Raw genomic sequence first — 20,804 nt, 5'->3', positions numbered from 1 at the left:
TTATCTAAATTGTTACAAAATTACTGAAAATGTAAAACTTAAAATTAATGAACAAATCAAAATCCTTAATAAAAAATAGTCTTGTAAAATCTAAACTTCTCAACAGTTTTTATAACAGGTTTGTTAGAAAAGTAATACACATATACGTCGTCAATGCATTGAAGTATGCAAAACTGACGTTAGAAATGTTAACAAAGACGTATGTTTATAATATATTCATTCTACGGTCATCCGTGAGTAATTATAACCATGACCTTTTTTTCTGAAACCGCCAGCAGAGATATTTTTGGTATAGTTCGGATTTCGCTCCTGATGTGTTGAGTTTTGTGCTCCGTATTTTTGTTCTCTAGCACGATGGTGTATTTAAATAAACTTCGTGTACCTTCCTCAATGATATATTAAGATTTAGTATTAAAACGATCATACGCTTTACATCTACATGCATTGTTTTAACTCATGCAAAACTATAATACCTATCTATATAATCGTGTACAGTTATCATATTGCCAGACTGCGAGCAACTGCCATAGATTGACGACTAGTCGGGATACAAGTTTAGGCAATGCATGTATATTAACTATACACAGCAAACATTGCTTCTATCAATAACCAGTCAATAATTTTGATATTGTCAGCAATTTCGACATAAATTGCACAAGTCGTTCGAAAAGTGCAGTCTATAGTAACGGGTATTATTGTACCGTTTTCCATGCAAAGTGATCGGTAACCGCTACTGCATTCGTTAGCATGCCAGGTTGCACCAACTGTAGTCTGTGTTAGCGACACACACTTTTCCTTGACACTATTATGGTCCGTAGAGATCCAACTGAAGTTTTTCCCTTCTGAAAGAAAAAATTTGTAGATTAAGCACACAAAAATTAAAACATTCATAAGTAAATCCTCTCGTACAACAATTATTTTTTAATATTCAAACATTTCATATATTGCCAAGATCACTAACGTTTTTGTATAAATATGTGTGCCCTAGATGCGTGTATGGCTTGCTGCCATCATTTGTTGATACTTGGCTAACTCCTGTGAGCAAAATCATTTAATTCAGATCATTATTGATGACCAATTAAAGTCATCAACAATAACAAAGGTGTATTTCATGGCACAAATGCGGTTAATGTCTCTAAATATTATATAGGTGGTAATCAAAAAGGATATGAAATAAATTAAGTTCACACTCATTGCTCTCGATTGTATAGAGTAAGTCTTGTTGACACGTTGATGCACAAACGTGCAGTAAATGGAAAGAGTATCGCTAAAACTCATAGACTGCTGCAATAATATATTATTTCAAAATTCGTAGGAATCAATCTGATTTCCGTTAATTGAATGCCTCATTACAGGCTCTCATATTAGAAGTTATTACTCATATGCATACATTCTGAATTAATGGTCATTTCACTTTGAGCCTTTATTGGCAGCCATCGTTGGTTTATTCTGTGATAGGCAGGAACATAGCGATTTGTTTGTATCTGATGTTCGCTAATTAAGTAAAACAAACAACACACCAGTTTCGTCTACATCCACCTGCATACCATACTAAACAAGCACGTCTAGCAAGACCTGTATGCAAGAACTATGGTATCCTGTGAATTTAGGTTCACAGTTTTGCAGAAAATGAGATGATAATCATTGTGATTTGACCGCAGACATAATTACTCAATAGTATTGAATAAACCCAGAAAACATGTGCGGGAGGCATTGCTCCCAGGAAATACACACACAATATATATTCTCCAGGAGATTTATTCGGCAGCATAAACAGGAAGGAATAACAAAATGTGAGCGTTTCTTACTCTGGTCTTTCATCAAACTAAGGCATGAATTTCATGAAAGAAAACATTCTACCTGAAGAAAGTGTATTATAAATATCATAGCAAATGCATATCATAAACATACCTAATATGCACGCACACAACATAAAATTTTGTATCTGGAAGAGTTGGTTTCTTTGTGCTCTAGCTAACATTTTTAAATGTAATCAATCTGTGTTCATAAACTTGATGAATACAATTTATGAAATAGCAATTTTGCATGAATTGATGTGGAAAACAAACACTATTACCACAACTCCACTTTCAACGCAAGATCTACAGCAACAGCGTTATATTAAAATATCCCCATTATACATCATTGCCAGATTCATTTCAAACTGTAAATCCGGGGAAAACCTACTTTCATGGTATATTAATACAGTATTAACACTGATTTCTAATACATACGTAAGTTTCATACTAATAGGTTATTTTTCCACACATAGCCATTGACCATGAATGATATAGTAAACTGCTTCTTGTTCGATTAGATGTCATATTATAATAATTCAAGGAAGTTGATCACCATGAAAGCTGCATCCTATGAATTTATTTTATATGCAAACATTGAACATGTCACATTATGGAACCAAAATTGTTTGTTGAATAAATTATTCTTCAAGTATAGACATATACAGTGAAGCATTTAATATATCATAGTCAACAGCATATAATTCCAGTTACATTTTAGTTACTCGTACTCACCAACTCCGTATATCCACATAGTCCTATTGTTGCCACAAACAAGACCGCTCCCACATGTTTCATATGAGCATGTTGCATTTTTGATTGGTAAAGCTGTATAAGTGTCGTCTGGTAAACAATAACACATTGCACCCTATAAGATATGGAAACTCTGTCGTATATTACAAAAGTAAATAAAATTAATTTTCGTTTTTTTATATTAATAAAATTCAGTCAACGTATATATTTGGTTTTCTATATAACAATAACCCTGCCGTTCGCTTGATGGTTTTTTGCGTAATTAAGCTTGAAACGTATGTTAATTTTTTTTGGTGGAGAAGATAAGAAACTTCAACAATTGACGATAACGCTTTCATGGTGTGCATTAGACAGAACACTTGACATTTCCTTAATATTTAGAATTTACTAGTTGGATATATATTGAATTCTTAGAAGTCCTATATTATAATTGAATAAAAGTAAATGCTTAAAAAGAGAGAAAATATTTAAAACTTGCATATTTCTTTTTATTTTATATGACTGATACTTAAAGATCAAACACAACTAGTCAAAATACTTTTCTTACTAAAAGATCATTCTATAGTCAAACAAAAAGGACGTATTTAATTTATTTCTATTGTGTATTCATGCTAAAGCAATGCATTTTAGCCAGTACATTTTTTTCCAAATTTAATTATTTTCCTTGAAAGAGTCTTCACATTTATGTTCACTGGTGCAAAGACGTCTATTTCCAGTGACGAACTGTAGCTAGTTGTGTAAGTCTTGAGAATAAATTACCGCTAAGCCAATGTGCTTGAAGTGTTTGCATAGATAGAAGCAGTGTCCAAGTGGATTGTCAACGTTTCCGATACGTTTACCTACTGGTCCTGCAGAAGCACACCCTAAAATACATAAAATATAGCAATGAGTTCAGACCTAGAAAGGAATGCTCTATGTTCGTGAACAAAGTAACGTAAAAGAGTAAAAACTATATGTTTCGTTTAATGCAACAAATAATTGCATAGAATAGACAATACAGATTTAAAGAACTTATACTATTGTGAATTAAAACCCAAATGGTTCTACTTGTTATATCACAAGTGTCTTAAAATAGTTCTTTATTTGCTTTTGGAATCCGAATGTTCATCGAAGACATTGATTTAAAGTTTGAAACGCTGCTGGAGAAATTATGCCTTGATTTACTATCATTTTGATGCGACACCAGAGAAAACATAATTAGTATGCATATACAAAAGTCGGCCTCTGTGCTGTTAACATAGTGTTTGTTTTATTTTATTTTCGATGTCTACATGAAAAGTGATCAAAGCAGCTTTGTGGTCGACAAATGTACGACATTTATTTGCCAATCACATAACTTTTCCAAGCGAGGTGATAAATGTATCAATTTCGTTTTCTAAATTTAAGTATTAAATATATTTGTATTACACATATGTGTAAGTTCTGCCAGCAATAATCTGGAATTATCCATGTAACTTAAATAGTGATGATTGTGTGTTGTCTTCTCACCAACCGCGTACAGGGACGTTGTCCGGTATAACGTGCAAGAATAAATATAGAAAACACTTTTCAGTTTCAAGTTTTCATATATCGTGGTCACTTTGCGCATCTTCTATCTCAGAGTGTTCAATTTTGTACTACCCTTACTAAAGCGTAATAGGTTACTGAAGGTAGTAAACCAAACTAATAATTGGAATCTATTTAATATGAACATGACCTGTTAACGGGTATTGAAGTGGCCGACTTAAAACACTACAAAGCTCATTTCGTGTTTTTGAAAGCAAATGTGGCTTTAAATATTTTACAGTTTTCTTTATTTTGTAAGACATACAATAGTTTCCATAATGGTGATAGTGAACTCTTTACACATCTTGGGTATAGACCTCAGCATTTCTATATCCACTTATAAAATGGTCTTTCCAACCCGGCACCATGTGTTGGAGACTATTCAAAGTCTCATCTCTAAAAATATTCATATTTTCGGTTTATTTGCTCTAGACTTATTCTATGAATTTAAAATTAATTTGATATTATGGTGCTGTTTTTGTTTCTTTTATAACTTTTCTAGTCCATTATGTAGAAACATGTCCAGTCTCAACTCTTTACTCTCTGCTTTGTGTGTTCTTCATAAGCATTGTGATAAGTGTACAATTTTTACTGTGGTCATATTTCACCAACATCATTTGTATAAACAAGTCTGAATTGTAACCTGATAAATTATGCAAGTAGTAACAACGGGTAATCACAATACAACAAAAGTGCATATATAACCGGTACATGAGGCTCAGTAAATGAAAAGAGACATTTGGTGTAACTTCTGTTATTGATGCCTGCTAGCATTTGATGTGACATCTGTTATTGATGTTTCCTAACACCTGATATGTACAATATAAAGCAACAGCAGTAATTAGTCAATATTTGCCCATGAAACTGACGAATCAACATTCATCTTTGAACGAAATTATTCATCTACAGCTTTGAACCACGAATCTTGATTTAAACAGCTCTAAGAAATATGAAGTACATGTGCTTCAGATATTCATATGCTCTGCTTGGATGTACAAGCAAATAAATATGCATACATCTTATAAACAAACTAGTTTATTTTTCACCATGTACACTCATGCACTAGGCGCTTTAGGTTTCTGCTGCTTAGATCTGTTAGAGAATGGACTAAACAAGCAGTTTCGTTCATTTGAAACTAGAGATGATAAAAGTAACGATGTGAAAGTAGCTCACTGAGTCACTTAACTTAATTTTCAAACAAGTAAACCAATGGACATGACGTTCGCAATATCAACAACAAACGTGAATGATGTAGTAAATGCAAATCCCGTTCTGATCATTGAAACAGTTATTTAGAAGAAATAATCGTACCTTTTAACAAATAGGTTTCGACTATGATTAGTGCTCTCTAAGTTCATTAAATATATCATGCAAAAGGTATATCGCATATCGATCGATAAAGTACCATTTTACAAGTCAATCAAACACGAAATTGGTGAAAAAATGCAGCTGAAGAATTTGTTAGGAAACTAAGATCCTCAGAGTTTATAAGTAAAGATGAATAAAAAAATAGTATTTCCCTTGGCTAAATGAACTGTCACAAAACAACTGCTTTGCAATTTTCCCCGTGTAACTATTTTGATAAAATGTTAGACTAACGAGAAAAGACATACACCGTATCATACGGGTCATATCACTGAGTCCCTCCAACAGCGGTCATGCAAGTGACATGATATAAACGTATGTCTTCTTTATTTAGTCATAAGAATTATAATAAATATACATACATATAAGCATCCTGAATTTCCTCAAAATGTCCGTTCTTTGTTTGTTCTGCAAATCAGAATGGCATTTCCCATGTCATGGAAAATCTTATTTACACAGGAACTATCATTTCGACTAGATTTCCAAATGAGATCTCTGTCTCCTTACTGCACTGATCGGACCAAATAAACCCAGTCCATAATAAGCAGAAAGCAGAATTGAGTTTGATCAAAAGCTAAACAAAATTCATCCATTACAGACGAACTTGGACATGTTTTCTTAATGTGTATTCATTGAAAATATGTATCTAAATTTCAATTTTAATTAGACTAAAACGAGAAATGTTTCTAAAGTAATGTCGAGTGCGCAACGAAGTTTAAATGTCTCTGCTCGGGGCAGTAGTACGAGAACACAAACCTCGTTCACGTTTTCCCATACAAATGCAGTAACCAGTAAATATAATTCATTAGACACAATGCAACACTATTAAGTTCCAAGATGGTTACCATGGTTCGGAGTGCCTCGTTAGCAGTAGTTCTTTTAAGCTTATATTCTAAATCAGCATCGATCATATCCTAAATCACTATTAAAATAATTCAACTATTAATTAGAGGTACTTGTAAACATCATGGTTTTGGTTTATATCTTTGGAAAAAATGTTCTTAAAGGTAACAAATTTGTTTAGCTCAACCTTTTATTGTTTGCCCCTGATACATTCCACAGAGCATGAAACTGCAAAGGTATGAACGCTACAGTAATACAAATTCAGGGAAGTAACGCCGTCATACATGGTACTCATTTTATTCCCACACTAGGGAAACCGACACTCACAAACCGAGTTTGGTCAAAGACAATTTTAATAATGTAACCTTCTTAACACAAGTCAGCTGAAGTACAAATTCAACTTGTGTCACTTTCTTAAAAAGTATTTATTTTATGCTAGACTGTGCCTATTGAGTATTTCAAAAAGAATGATTTCGGTCAATGTTCGTCGATAACATTACGAGCGATATATAGTATCATCTCTTTCTTCATACATGTGTGCGTAGACATTTTAGAGGCTTTCGTCCTTTCAGAAAACTTAAATTCATCGTAAAGTACATGTCATCTCTCCTGTTCCGATTTTATTTTTACTCATTACGCATATATAAAAGATACATCTATCATTTTCATAATGTTTTTGTAATATTGTTTACGAATATATATGGACAACCTTCCGTTTTCCACACGGCCTGCCTACACTAATTTCCTAGGGTAATAATTGACATGTTTTCTTGAAAGGCGTAAGTCCTTTTTCTATTATGTAACCATTCTTTTGCTTCATACTATTTTATCTTCTTTGTACAGATCTTCATTTGATGGCATAATATATCAATATTTTAAATAAACTGTTTGATTGAATGGGTAAAACTATAAACATTTGCGGTACTGTTCTGTTTCTTGAGTCATGTATTCAAAGATGAACTCCAAAAGGGATTGCAAAAAATGTTTTCTTTTTGATTCAACCAATGCACTTTCTTATAAATGTCTAAAATTCCTCTCCTCTGTCTCTGTGAGTCAATTTTTATCGACACTCCTCTCCAGAGTGTACCTGATTAACTCCAGGAAAACGTCAAGACCTTTGTGAAAGCAAATTAGGAGACAATTGCATTATTGCATTAAAATTCTATGGGCCTATGCTGTATTAACAATTCCATGGTTAAATGGGAGTCCTTAGGAGTCTCTGATTGACAATAATCGAAATGCCAGAGGCGCTAGGTAGTAATGGCTTGTTGGAAGTACGTTTATATGCCGCGCTATTGAACACATACTAATTCAAGCCAATATGGTAAATAATTCCATGTTATGCCCACTTAACGCTTTACTAAACTAAAAGTTTCTTTCTTCAGAATATCTGCTAGTCGTTCACCTGTTAGTTAAAACTAAAATAATAAAATGTACCCCAGCTTTCAAACTTTCAAGGATACATAGATAAACAAATATTTAATTGAGCAGGAAAGAAATTCCTTCCGAATAAAATAGTTTGGCCTAAATGTACACAATTTAAAGAAACGCATCCAATCATTTGTTTTTTCATCCAATCACGGTTTTGCTTGCGTTCGTTTGTACATGCAAGGTACGACACTTTTACATACCTTTTACACTGAAATATTGATATTGTCTATAGTACCCAATCCAAACTCTTGATACATTTTCAGGGATTGGAATATCATCATCTAAGCTGAGTGTGCCCCAGTGAACATTGACTAAAGCTGGTTTTCGTCCATTGCACGAGCTGATCCAATCCGTTGTATCAGTTGATGTCGTAAAGTTATCCTTTCCAGATACTACCAAATAAATATACATCTCATCATACGTATTACAAAAATGGTATATATATTTTTGAGATAGATAGATAGGTAGATACAGTACATGTTAATGCAGTTATCTGCTAAGAGTAATGAACAATATCATTCAAATATATATTTTGCAGTCTCCGTCATTCTTCCCTTATCCCGTTGTGGATAAGGAGTCCCACCTAAGCACATTTTAAAAGCAGTAGCAAGTTAGAAAATAGATATCGAGTTGAAATCGGGATGACACACTTTAACTAGTGACTAACCTTTAGCAATTTTGTCAAACTTCTCAATTTTGAACTGAATATTCTGTTCATTTACTTTATGAGAATTCATTGTACAACAACAAACATATAATTTAAGGACCAGTATGAATAACGTATGAATACCATCTAAATAACTCAATTGTCGTGAAATTATGGACATGGTTAATGAGAGAGATCTTTCCTCCCAATATCGCTCTATGCATGTCTTCCTAGTACTGGTGCACGACAAAAAGTCATGGCACAGTGTACAGGATTTAATTTTAATCATCCTCAGTCATTAATATGCTCATCTTGAGTTTGGTAACCGTCTTCCTCATTTCGAATATCAACATAAATGAATATGTTATACATTGTCATTTACCATGTATGTACTTGTTTCACTCCTTAAATTAGCAGTGTTACACAATTTCACTTACCTGAAGTTGATAAACTAGTTGTTTTCGTGATCCCAAAGCCAAACAATACTGCAATTAGGACTTTTAAAAAGTCCATGACAGAGTTCAGTTTCAGGTAAATTTCTATATACCGAATTTATCCGGGCAGTTTTGTCATACAAGTTTCAAACAAGCACAAGTTAGCCACATACGATATGGCAGAAGTACTTGAATATTTTCCAGTTATTCGGCGTGCCCAACATTGATCTTTGCATCTTGACCGACATTGATAACGAACAGATAGTTTGCACCGGGACAAATGCCTTTTATCCCTACGTACTAGACGATAATGTTTCAGTTCGTATCGACTCATTCACTAGTCCTCATTCTGGATCAAATATTCAATATACCACTAATCAGACTAACATGTATTAGTGAACAAATATAGCCCTAGAACCAGATTTCTAGTCACTATATAAGATTCAGTAGTTTACGAACAAATCATTGATATTGTTCCGTTAGTACATTCTTAAATGTGATATATTTTCCGGCGTAAATGTAGAACTGCTTATAATCCAACCACAATCAACATCAACATTATATCGACATTATCATTGATTACTGCAGTTACGAACCTGTATTTCACCCTAGAAAACACATGTCAATTGCCAATACTTTAACCGTGTGAAAGCAGTAGACACATGCGGGTAAGAAAAATTAATTGTTTTCTGAATCAATTTAGTTTTAGTTTATTTTTTATGGCGAAACCTGCCATATGGTATTGGAATGACTATAGAGGTAGCCTTCCATTACTACCGCCGTGATATCCATTTGTGGGAACGGCACAAGATAGACCCTCATTTATATCGAGACAAAATAATATGCAGACAGGATAAACATATACCTTCACCCAACAACTATAGTTCGTATAAATCGGTTCAGCCCATATCATCATTATAAATGTATACGAATGTGCATTCCTTGTGACATCAAGATATTCATTTGCACGCACATTTAGTACTTTCTTCACTACTAAGCAATTTAATTAAACTCTAACACGATTCCGAACTTTAGCATTAATTGAATGCCCTCATTTGAAGCACCATAAAATCAGATAATAAATTGAATGTGTTGAAGATATTATATTGGATGTGCATTTAATCGCATCGTAGCTAATTGCCTCAATTCTTGCAATGGAATGCAACCTAATACTGAACCGCCACGTGAAAACAACAACATAAAAGAAGGCACTTCCAGCTTGGAAATATTAATGTGAATCAAGAGCTAAACACATTGTTATGATATATAGCATGGTCTAAAGCTCTAACCTACAAACAGGTAATGCATGTGCACCAGCATGTGTTGTCTTTGCATTTTTGGCAAACCAAACGTTTGTCTCGATCATAGAAATGCTCCCATTTGCAGCCCCATATATCCAGCAACTCAATTTAAATGTCATTCAAGTCATTCAAAATCCACAACCAGGTCATCATATCTAGTACTATGACTATATTTACCCTCAGATGGTGGTGATGCAGAATAAAGCCTGACATTGCATCGTAAAATGGCTTACTAAACTACTAAACTAAAATTTGACTGATATATCATGAAGTAAAAGAACTCCAATTCAGTAAAGTTCTATAAATCGCAAAAAATCAATGCCCCTAAGAACAATATTTAACATGTAAACGACTGATTTAATATCCAACATGCGTAATTTGCGGAAAATAAAGAATGCTGAATTTAATAGATATATGTAACTGCGGCTATGATAAGAGATTAATCGTCCCCTAACCGACATCTGTTATGTATACCTATATTGTCTCCTGGAGTTTTGTCCTTGATCGAGGGTTGTGGCTACCTGAAGTTTGTCAAATAAGTAAATAAGATGTTAACTTGAATGTCGATTCAAGATTGAAAGATTTTTACGAGTTCGTAGTTTGTTTTTTTTTATTTTTTTTTTTTGGGGGGGGTTGTTTCATAATAAAAAATAGCTTGTCTCACATCAAGCAAATTATGTGTTTATAGCAACTTTGTAAAAATAAACTTCGTTCCTGTTTTATAATCAATCTCTGAAATTACTTATAATTGCGCTCATATATAATTTAAGAGGAATTATTCATATAAATTATGCAATGTTAAATACAGTAATGCTCATTTACTTTTGGAACTTAACACTAATTTGGGACTGCTGAGGACTCATTCAAAGACAGTCTGGATTATGTCATTTCTATACATTTAGACATTCAAAATGATTGCATTTCTTTCGAAAAAGTATATACTTTTAGTATTGTTTGGGGTTGTATTCCCAATACTGTAAGTGCCATTGAAGTTTCATTCTGTATTTTAGGGAAATAATTTATTTTGCTGATTTTTACTCGTTGAATAATTTATATGAATATTTATTCTCAAATTATAACTATACACGACTTCAAACACTGATTATAGGTTCCCAAAGGCCGACATGAAACAGAAATGAATAATTGTTTCCTTTGTAACCTTGATATACGGACTCTCTCCCGACTTAATTGGCGGGACAACTAATGATTTCTAATGGAATAAGTCACTTTATGGTTTAAAAGTTATGGCCTTCAAGTTAAACGTTAATATATATCTTGTTTACCACTTAACGCCATTGGACTCAGGTAGATTGTATATGCCAATTGTCAGTTAGGCCGCAACTCTAACCACAGTCACGGACAAATGTCCGGCATAGACTATACATTAAATAAACATAAAATAATTATAATAATGTTAGATGGCTTTCTGAACCTAACCAGAAATAAGGTGTTTTGATTTTCTGAGATTAAGCTACGGACTGTAAAAAACAATACTCAAATAAGAAAACATTTTCTACAATCTCTATATCCTTCTAATGCAAGAAACATGTACAATGTTGAGGTTGCCTTACACCTTTGAAGATTATAATTACTTATTTTTCGTTGAATTATGTATTGATGATTTCCAAATATTACAGAACAATTTTAAGATGACAATTTGCTGGAAAACTCATGAGTATTAATATAACAATTCACTAATTTATTAACAATATCTGGCATTCGACTAAAGCGTAGTATACGTCTTGTTTAACACTTAAAGCAATGACAAAATCAGGTAGATTTTACATGCCAATGGTAGTTATGTCGAATATCTACCCACAGTCAAAGACAGATCTCAGGCACATACTATAAATTAAATATACGTAAAATATTTATATAAATGTTAGCTAACTTTCAGAACATGGGCAGAAAGATGGTGTTTTGTGTTTCTGGAATAAGCTTCAGACTGTAATAACAATGCCCAAATAAGGAAACATTTTCTATAGTCTCTATATCCTTCTTATGAAAGAATAATGTCTAATTTCGAGGTACACTTTTCCAGAATATAAGTATGTATTTTACATTGAAATATTCAATGATAATTTCCATATATTACAGTACAATTTTAAAGTGACCTTTCCTTTTCTTTGAACCAATTACTTAATCAAGAGAAAATGATAGTAATATAATAATACGTGACAAAAGATGGTATTATCATACTTATTGCCACCTTGTCTATACTATTAATGTAGAATTTATATTCTTCCTCACATCTAGTAATAGGAAATTAAAACAAGTAATTGGAAATTAAAACGCTTTGTTTTTCTACTAAGATGCGTGAAAATTATTAAATCCTTTGTCCCTGCATTTGCATGCAACTCTTAATAAAATTTAACAGTTTGCCACGAATAATAATTTTCAGAGATCTGTATCGTATATTATCTTTAACAACATCTTGAAAAGCTTTTTTAAAATTACTGATTTCGCAATATAATTTCTCTGTTCGTTTTATTGCATGGATAACTAAAGCATACAAATTTGAATTGCATCCTTAGTGTCTTCCGTATTCTTAAACTATGATTCATTATAACAAAATAACATTTATCGATCATCAAATAACATTCCATATAATTGTGACAAGTTATCCAAGTGAACTAAATAGGGTATGCCTTGTTAATATTTACTCTATTAATAGACCCTTTCTTATGAAAGGAGATAATATACCGTCTGACAATGTTTAGGAAATGGTTTGATATAAATAACATTAAATAGCATTGTTTTCATTTAGTCACGATTATGTCAGCACTCTGAATGAAACATAAATTTGAAATCATATATGGACAGCTACATTCCCCCCCCCCTTTAAATTATGCAATGTTTTAATAATTTTAACACGAAACATACCAATATGTACACTATCAAATACGTTTTGGAACTTACTGTTGCCAAAGCATCCCTTAAAGTCACTAAACACATTAACCCATGGAAAAATTGTAACTAAGCGAAGGGAAATATATAATAGTATATTTGTAAGTAAAACTACATTCACTAATAACTATTAATATTCTTTCTATATTTTGCTACACACACTTATTGGTTTGTCATGATTCAATATACAGTTTCTTCCGGTCGTTTCTTATTTACTACGGGCTTTCGTCATTTCAGTTCTATGATAATTTGATTTTAAATTTATAATCTAATTTAATTTGAACAAGAATTATTTTTGCTTTAAAGTTCACATGAACCTGTTAGAATAGCATTAAGTACATTTCTGAGGTATGCAGGTATATATAAAACATAAATATATGTAAATTGATTTTACAGGTATGGTATCTTTTATGTACATGAAGGACTTAATAGTAAGTAGCATAGCATGCTGTAACTGAGAAGTATGTCTTACTGAAAAGGAGATAACGTATTCAAAGCAAAACTAATAGCATGTACATATACAAAAATGAAACGGATAGATTGTGCCATTTTTCTTGTCGTTACCCATTCTTCCAAATATTATCTCCCAAACAGTATGTCGTATCTATTTCAGGCTTCTTGTACCTTTTTAAAATCTAACAAACAATATACCGGTAGTATCTGGCTTGCTTTTGGCAGATATATTTTCGTGATCACTAGGAAAGAGTTGAGGCCAGACAGAATTGAATCTTGCCCAAGTGCTTTATAAAACGTTTGCTAACAAAACACCGCGTATTATTGTTTTCTTATATGAGCTGATTTAAATTTGAAAATAGAACCCAGCTCACGCATAATTGCAACCAACAGCTATCTCATTCGCAATGTATTTGTAGATATTGTTATCTTTCACACATGAGTCTCAACTATGCATATGTGCCACTGACCATCAAAACAAATGAGATAGATTGTTACGTATGCAAATATTTTAATCGCTTTCTCCATGACTGAAGGTAGATTTTTCACCTTATCAATATTTTACTTCACTTTATTTATACTCTTTTCTCACCTAGTGTGTATGGCCGTAAATTAATGATATTTGATGGACTAAAGAGACGTAGTAAAATGCTTTGTTCTTCGAGCATTATTTTCAATCATGTTTCCTTATTATATTACGTCATAGGTGTAACTCTTCGAATTCTCCTGTGCAGTGAATACGAGTTGTCTTTTGTTCATGTCAACAGCTTACAAAGAAATAGTAGGAATTTTTCATAACTCTAAATAACAAAACAAGAATGTTTATATCGAGAAATTAAATGCAGCATGTATGGACCAATCGGCTAAATCTTCACAGGACAAAGCGGAAGGATGAAAAACAGTATTAGATGTTTCTTCCAGAGTTAATATGCATGAAGATGCTCAAGAAGTAATACACATGTAACTCTCATATATCTTCATTTTCGTTATATTAACTCATACTGCAGTAATTTTTCAGTTGATGCAACTTAATGATTGCAGCAATGGAAACAGACTTTACCGAACTGAGGATAAAGGTTTTACCTTTGTAGGGAATTGGTAAAACATATAAGGGGAAAAAATAACATTTTGTATGTACATGTATAAAAAAGAGACATTATTTTGTACATTTTGGTTCTTGTTTACACTTTAGCTGATTTTATATCAGAGGCCTATATTTAAGTTAAAGTTGTTTATGTCGAGGAAATGATGTCTTCAAGGAAATGAGTTGACTGAAACAATGTGGGAGAGATAAATATTGCGATATCTGAAAACACTTGAAAGGAAAAAAAAATCTTATCACATACTGTACAAAACTGGAAACTTTTGTTGCATAGGATCTGTCAAAGGATAGATATGAGATATGAGATAGAAATGAGATGTCACCAAATTGCAAATAAAACAACTTTTCAACCTGATCATAAAGTTCTAGCTCTTTTGCACATGCAGGGTACTATGGTCCCTATACAGTTTAAACGAAAGTAAATGATTTAAATTATATTATCTATACTTCTGGGAGGCGGGAAGTGAAACAACTCAGCCATATCAATATATTAAAGTAGTATGTTGATCGAGATAGCTATGTAAATCATTCGATAAATTTATTTGTTCCTGTCCCACAAAATAACGATTTAAATGATGAAAAACAACCAGAATATAATGAATGTGGTTCAGCCAGTCTTCAAACTACTGAACTATTACTAAATCGCGACATAAACATTCATATCTACAGCCAGTGGAGAAGAATGAGTTACATCAGTTAATATGTGAATCTGAGAACTTGATCACAGATGATCCAACTAGAACAAATAAACTCTACTATGATGTTGAAATTGTAGATTCAAAACCAAAAACATAGCACCATTACAGGATGAATCCTCTTAATCAGGAATGGTTGCAGAAGGAAATTGAATATTTGTTAGAGAATTACTTTTTGAACCAAGCAAACGTAATTGGAGTTATTCGTGTATTCTTGTGCCGAAAACAGATAATTCTTCCGAATATGTACATACCACAGAAAAGTCAAATCTGGCACCAAATCAAACTCATTTTCAATACCAAGAACTGGTGACTATATGAACAGGATTGAAATGTAAATATATTTGATTAAGTTCGACCTCTTGAAAGCTGAGAGGACTGGTGCACTCCTAAGGTTAGCTTTAATTTTTCTAACGCCTCCTGACATTTGTCAGACAAATTAAAATGGGTCTTCATATTTGATAAATTGTTCAGGGCCTCAGCAATTATGGAAAGGTTTGGGAGTAGAGCAAACATCCGATAATACGCAGCCATACCCAAACATCGCATCAGTTGCATCTTACTGATAGGCACAGACAATTCAGAGAGAGCTTTAAATTTACAGGCTTAACATTACCATGTTCCACAATATATCCTAAAAATGTGAAGTATGAAAAACAAGTTTTATTTGTCTGGCAAAATTTACTTTCGCTTAGATTAACTTTTCACTTAGATTATCTGTCAAATTTGTCTGACTCAACCGATCGAACAATATCCTGATATTTTCCAGGTGATCCCTCAGGAAAAGCTGTAAATAATGACGTTGTAAATGTGTGCATCACTGCCACATATGTCAAATGTAATCATGATCATTAAGCCACGAAATGTAGAGGGAGAACTGTTCATGCCAAATGGGATCACATTATATTGATAGCGGCCATCGGGAGTTGCAAGCACCGAAATTTATTTTGCTCTTTCAGTACGTTGAATCTGCCAGAATCCTTTTAACATGTCATACTTGATGATATCTTGTGTATTTCCAATCCTGTCAATACAGTCAGCAATTATAGATATTAGAAATGAGTAAGTTTTGGTGACGCTGCTCACTTTTCTGTAGTATGTACACGTTAGGAAAGAATTATCTGGTTTCAGGACACGAATACACATTGAACTCCATTTACTTTGTATTGGTTTAGTAAAGTCATTCTCCAGCAAATACTGAACTTCCTACTTCAAACATTCCTGCTTAAGATGATTAATCCTGTTTAAAATCTTCAACATTTTGGTAAATTTTGTTTGTTTGAGATCGAACATCTGAGAACATGAGCTCATATTCACATATTAGTTGCTTTAATCTATTTTATTCCTCTGGCTGTAGATGCAAAATTATGTTGTCCTTATTTTATAATAATTTAGAATTTTGAAGACTGGTTGAAAAGATAAATTATTTCCGGTTGTATGTCATCATTTCAAGTGTCATTGTGTCGGACAGGAAAAACTAAATATATTGACTGATTTACAAAGTTATCTCGAGCAACATACTCCCGCGAAATACGTATATAACTTGTGACAAAGTTATTTCTTTTTCCGCTTCCAATTAGTGTTTACATACTCGAAGTCACATTCTTTTCAACTTTATACGGACCATTCTATCTATCTTGAACAGGATTTTGAAGCAGAGGCAAGATATCTCTAACTTTATCACTAAGTTGAAAAGTTCTACCCTCTGAAGCTTTGACCTGCCTCAATGTCACCTTTGACGTTTTGACCTTCCTCAATGGCAGTATTGTGTAAGAAAAAAGAATGTTGTTTGTAAACATTTCACAATCAAAGACATAATCTAAGAGATTAATGTCGGAATCTATAAAAACAACTCATGGACAACATGCACAAATAGTTGTTTAAAAGAATTAAACTGGCCAATTTACAAATAAAAAACAAGATTTACACGATTTGAAAACATTGAATTAATATCCGGCAAATAAAAATGATGGAAAATTTAATGGTAAGTTATGAGGACTTCCCAATGACCAGCCAAATGAGTTTCTAGGTTTATACCATATGACTTAGATACCACTACGGATCCAACATCGCTAATAGCTCTCTGAAATAAATATGAGATCTCGGGATCTTTTTCCTGTTCGACGACAAGCGGTTGTCGTTTGTCACCCTGATTAGACATAAGAGAATGAGTGGTTAAATGAGGAAGTAAACGATCAGTATGTTTGTGCTTGATCAGTAACAGAAGCAAAGGTGACCTCTACATGTGTCAGTCAAAAGACTAGTTTCCTGATCAACATCATTCTCAAGAGCTCCTTTTCCCATATCTCAAGAAACTGCACTAGCGGGGACTAAATCAGGTATCTCATTTTCAATAGGATTAACCTTCTGAAAAAACAAGACTTATCAGTTACAACCCTACCTCCAGCCAAGTGATTGCCTAGCAATAAATTAACAACACCCTTAATGGTGTAGAACTGACAGCGCCAACAGACACTGGCCCTGAAACTAAGTATGATGCTAAATTAGCATTATGGGAAGGAATTTGAATAAAACCGCACTCTACTCCATGAAAAAGAACATTGTCAGAAGAAGACGATGGCTCAGACAAAAGCAAAGGACCTGACAATAAAAGACTCTATGAAGCTCTTTTGTCCCTTAATATTTTATTTGAGATATGACTGTTCGAATCAGCAATAAGTGACATGAATATTTCATAAGTTTCCATAATAGAATTAGACTGAGGTTTGTTTGACCCCACAAATGTACTGTTTCCAATACATGTGAATGCCATTAACCAATGAGAAACAAAAGCAGTTGGAACTATTCTATCTTTATTTTGTTGATTACTTTTTAACTTAAGGTAATTGGATATAATGTGCTCCATTTTCTTCCAATAAGCGCACGTAGGAAGAGTTAAGGATTTTTTAGCAGTCCTATCAGGAGTTTTATTCTTGTTAGTTGTACCAGACAAGACTCTATGAAGCTCTTTTGTCCCTTAATATTTTAATCGAGATATGACTGTTCGAATCAGCAATAAGTGACATGAATATTTCATAAGTTTCCATAATAGAATTAGACTGAGGTTTGTTTGACCCCACAAATGTACTGTTTCCAATACATGTGAATGCCATTAACCAATGAGAAACAAAAGCAGTTGGAACTATTCTATCTTTATTTTGTTGATTACTTTTTAACTTAAGGTAATTGGATATAATGTGCTCCATTTTCTTCCAATAAGCGCACGTAGGAAGAGTTAAGGATTTTTTAGCAGTCCTATCAGGAGTTTTATTCTTGTTAGTTGTACCAGACTGAACATTGCTATTACTATCCTGAATCTGATTTTTTCTCTAACTATCCATTTACTGAGAAGACAACTTATTGAGAAATAAAACTTTAAGATCCAAAGAATACTCGTCATCTGTACGAGCAACGTTTTCTACAGTATCAATCTTGTGTTCAGCAAGGTAAAGTTTTGACGTTACTATGGACGCAGTTGTTTAACTAATTGGGTGCTCAGAATGAATTATATTGGTACTCTGAATTAATTTTTATGTTGAATGTGTATCACAATGATATGATCCAGAATGCATTTGAACGAATAACAATCCCAAAAGTAACGTTTTAGTCCAAACTATCAATGAACAATTTGTAATCCCAATGCATAATTTAACAAACAAGAATTCATCTCAAATTAAAACTGCACTCGACAAAGCTGTCTTTGCCTCATTAGCCTCATTCAATACCTTATGAGTCCCTGGACACTCGTTCTCACCTCAAAACTACCATTACATGCTATCCCCCATTGATGTTTGATTACTTTTCTGATCGAGGTGAAACACACACGTGATTCGAGCACGCCAGGCAATGAGATGAGAGTCTCGTACTGTTGTCCGTGTCCCCATGGTGTATCGAATAAGGTCAAGCAGCATTCCCGTACTAGTCTACTCTGTAGTGAATGTGGAAAGAAAAATAACGCAGATAGAGTGATGATATTGCTGCCATGCAGGCAGGGAGGAAAATATATGGTAGCGATCAATAAATACATGCTACTAAGACTATTAATATAAATCTTCGGTGTGACTATAGGAACGATCAATTTGCACACGCTGCTAAGTCTATATAGAACATGTTTTCATTTGATATTGTGCCTATAGCAGTTTCTGCGATGTATTGATTTTTCTACGGGTATATATACAAAGGCAAATATAATAGAGTTATAACATATTCTCGTGTTAAAGAGATTATCATTGGCTGTATATATACAATAAAAGTATATGGAATTTAAAAGGAGCGGCGTACATTTTTCAAGCTATTGAAATCTAAAGAATATGACCGAAAAATTGAGATCGTTGTATTGTCTGAATAAGTCACATAGGTTCATTAAAGAGGCGCAGAAAATGCTGTACGAATTATCCGAATCAAAGTCAGAGCGCCTTGATAAGTTGGTAAATCTTGGGGTGATCACAGAACTAGAGGCATACGAATTTACTCAGACTTTTTAGACAAGCAAAACTAAATGTAAGCTGTAGAATATCGAATATCGAAAGAGTTCCACCCACAAAGAAACATGACATATCGCCTACAGTGCCTGACGTTTCTGATGAGGTCAGCGACGAGGATTGTAATTAAACAGGTGCTTTGGTGCCATAATGATAAGAATGGCATCCCAACTCAATTTATTTTGTAGAGTACATTAGCGCGTCTGCGTTTGTCAAGATTTTTATCTACGCACGGACGCTGCATTGCTCGCAGACGTGTTTGGAACATTGCGTGATACCGATATGCATGTGTTCAAACTTTTCGTAACCGTGTATAGGCTAGAGTGCATTGTTGTCCGAGACCAGATTCGAGCCGGTATTGCTCACTAATACCGAGGAGCATCTGTCTACCGAGCGATCGCTTATTGGCGAAATATCCAGTCACAGATCGGCTTGTGCCAACATCACCAATGTATCAGGGTATAATCCTGTTACACCAACAGTCACATCATGTATTTATATGACAATAGTTTGTATGTCTGGGTCACGGCGCAACCCCATAATCTTGACGGATTTCAGTGGATTGATACTGCGTACATTGGTCTAAAAAGGGACGCGCATGATCACAACATCCACGGTGACCACGGACATCTGTTTGAAGTCGACCTGTAATATCCCAAGCATTTAAACAAGACCCAAAAAAAACAACTTCATCTGGGTCAGATCCAGAGAGGTTCATAATACCGGCAAGTTCATCTTTAGTCGCGTAATTCGACAGATCGATATAATTTGTTTTTCTTGCCTCCAGTGATCGTAGAAGATCTTCAGTAAATATATACTTTAAGATCTGATTAAAACGATTAACGGCTACTTTTATACTCATACACGACTTTATGAGGTGCTAATGTTGATTTTGATATAGAGTCGAGTAAAGCAATCGCTTCACGACCTCATATTGGCGGATCGGTTACTGTCTGTGTTGGTAATGTTGAATACCAGACTGGAGTTTTAAATGTTTTTACGTAACTTAAAAATTCTTTCCTTGGAGCAAACCCATGCAAATAAAAATAAAT

The 20,804-nt window shown here is 33.5% G+C and overlaps 1 protein-coding gene across 3 annotated transcripts in view; it reads right to left on the bottom strand.

Annotated features, from left to right (window-relative positions):
* LOC149791227 (uncharacterized) overlaps positions 1-9,085 on the bottom strand; it is a 66,383-nt gene extending 57,298 nt beyond the window's left edge. For 2 of the 3 annotated variants that reach the window (XM_089969699.1, XM_089969700.1), the window contains exons 1-5: positions 8,817-9,084; positions 7,934-8,125; positions 3,309-3,412; positions 2,532-2,664; positions 702-842 (exon numbers count right to left, since the gene is read on the bottom strand). In XM_089969699.1, coding sequence (XP_089825825.1) covers positions 702-842; positions 2,532-2,664; positions 3,309-3,412; positions 7,934-8,125; positions 8,817-8,892 — 646 coding nt within the window. In that variant the 5' untranslated portion in view covers positions 8,893-9,084. Of the gene's footprint in view, positions 1-701; positions 843-2,531; positions 2,665-3,308; positions 3,413-7,933; positions 8,126-8,816 lie in introns of all 3 variants that reach the window. The other variant, XM_089969698.1, reaches the window with a different exon arrangement.
* Between the last annotated feature and the right edge of the window lie 11,719 nt (positions 9,086-20,804).

This window comes from Sinohyriopsis cumingii, chromosome 9, assembly GCF_028554795.1.
Source record: "Sinohyriopsis cumingii isolate HCF-2022 chromosome 9, ASM2855479v2, whole genome shotgun sequence".
NCBI classification, from domain to species: Eukaryota; Metazoa; Mollusca; class Bivalvia; order Unionida; family Unionidae; genus Sinohyriopsis; species Sinohyriopsis cumingii.
This window is presented reverse-complemented; position numbering and strand designations above follow the sequence as displayed.